The following is a 2193-nucleotide window of genomic DNA, read 5'->3' on the forward strand; positions in this document are numbered from 1 at the left end:
TTATTTTTTGTTTAGCAGTTTAACATTGAATTTCGTGTGATCATCATCACCATGGACGAATAACGTCTGCGCCGGGTCTGTCTCTCGCCTGCGTCTCTCCGGAAACACGCGCACCGCAATAATAATTTTGTGATATCGTTTTTTCGTTTATAATAATATAAAAACAAACAGTAACGGTTTAACCGATCAGACCCTTCGGTATCACAAACGAGACGGCAATAATATTGTTCGCGACTTGCCGTGTAGTGTAGTGTGTACCGCCAGACCCAGCGACGACCAGAAAAATGCCTTACTTCCAGGTCAACAGAAAACTCCTGTTGATGAAAATTCACTATTTTTTAGGAATCGGAGGTGAGCACATTATGATAATATTATATACCTGTACACGGAGGTTTTAAAGCGACGACGGAATGACAATAATATTACAATGTTATGTTCGAACGCTAATGATATTGTGTGCGTCTTATAACTATCGCACGTTGGATAGGTCACTGCCATTTTAGTTGTGCAACATAATATTAGGTACTGCACCTATTATCATACACGTTCAATTAATTATTATATCGTGTCATTATTATTTCTGACAAAGTACAGAAACATGTTTACCACTCTGCAATATATTATGCAGATAATATGCTAATTCGAAAAATGTTCAACGCTCACAATAAACTGCGAATTACGTGTTAATTGTGAGATTTTTATTTTTAATCTATACAAAAAAAATTGAATATAAATTATATATTTTTATGATCACCTATACTTCGTGATTTAGAAAATCGAAAAACATTTAGGTATATACGAGTTGACGTTTTTGGATTGAAATAGAATGTTTTTTTTTTATCAAATTCCACACTTATCACATACCATATGGAGGTAGGAAATCAAACAAAATATGTGATTATGTAATAATTATAATAAAAAAAATTTAGCGTGTGAGGATTTTTTTTTTGAACTAGCTAGGTACCACCTACACACTCAGTAATAAATATGTATCATAATTTTTAATATCAAAGGTGCTGGAATATAATATTATGTGTTGGATGTGTCCATTGACATACCTAACATTATATTTAATCGGTTCCGTAATAATCTTATCGAAGTTTTTTATTCAATAGAATCGTTTGTTTCTTTATACAAAACAATATGCATACTTAAACATAATAATATAAACTTGGCAGACCTTGCAGTGAATAATAGCTGTATAACGTATAGGCGTATAACGTTAAAATGTAATCAATACCATAAAATGGAGTTATTACATGGTCTTTGAGGTGAATCGGGTCAAAAACTTTGTTTTTTTACTATTTTTGACTCGAGTGAATTAAGTAGATATCAGTCATAAACAATTTTCAGTATTCATCGTCTTATTTACCGAAACATTTAAATTAAATTAATATTCTACAGGATATCGGAAAATCTATTGGTTTTATCATCAAATTGTAACATCGACATCGCTATCAACATAATATTATTAATTGTGTACTTTCTGTGTTTCTCTTTCTCTCTCTCTCTCTCACTCTTTATTTAGCGTTAAAAAATATATTTTATAACTTTTAAAATATTTTGTTGAAGTGGGTATAACATTTTTAAAAACATATTAATATATTACAATACAATTACAACTGTGTTAAGAGCTCCAGTAGTCAGCTTGCACCGAAATTGACCAAAAATATAATATATAACTTGTTCGATTTGCACAAACTTTTTTTAAATTTGTAATTTTCAAAATGAAGAAAAATTTTCTAAATTTAAATTGATTATTCTTTCGATAGTACGTGCAGGTGCTTTAGCAATAACTGAGGCTCGCATTTATTTGTATAAAAAAATCAAACTATGTAAATATATATATTACTATGTAATAAAAAATAAAAAAGGTGGGTAAGTGGAGGTCGCTCTGCTGTACAGTAGGTTACAAGTGGGTCACTGTATAATGGATAGTATTAAATTTGAATTCAATGATATAATATCACTGTATAAGAAAAACGATTCTGAGCGGAGACGGTTTGTCAGTCTAGATATTAGACATACATATTATAGGTATACTTATCTATAGTATTATTAATAATTTTCAAATTAACCATATCACAATATCCATTAGGTAACGCGTTATACCTCAACAACAAACCGTGGTACTATCATATATATATATAATAGTATACTTTAGAAGTTACAAGTACCCACATATATATTATA

General features: G+C 30.1%; 1 protein-coding gene across 1 annotated transcript in view; it reads left to right on the forward strand.

Annotated features, from left to right (window-relative positions):
* Positions 1-2193, forward strand: part of LOC100574372 — a 10913-nt gene continuing 8720 nt past the window's right edge. The window contains exon 1 of the mRNA XM_008188558.3: positions 1-351. Coding sequence (XP_008186780.1) covers positions 285-351 — 67 coding nt within the window. The 5' untranslated portion in view covers positions 1-284. The remainder of the gene's footprint in view (positions 352-2193) is intronic.

This window comes from Acyrthosiphon pisum, chromosome A2 (genome assembly GCF_005508785.2).
Source record: "Acyrthosiphon pisum isolate AL4f chromosome A2, pea_aphid_22Mar2018_4r6ur, whole genome shotgun sequence".
Taxonomy (NCBI): domain Eukaryota; kingdom Metazoa; phylum Arthropoda; class Insecta; order Hemiptera; family Aphididae; genus Acyrthosiphon; species Acyrthosiphon pisum.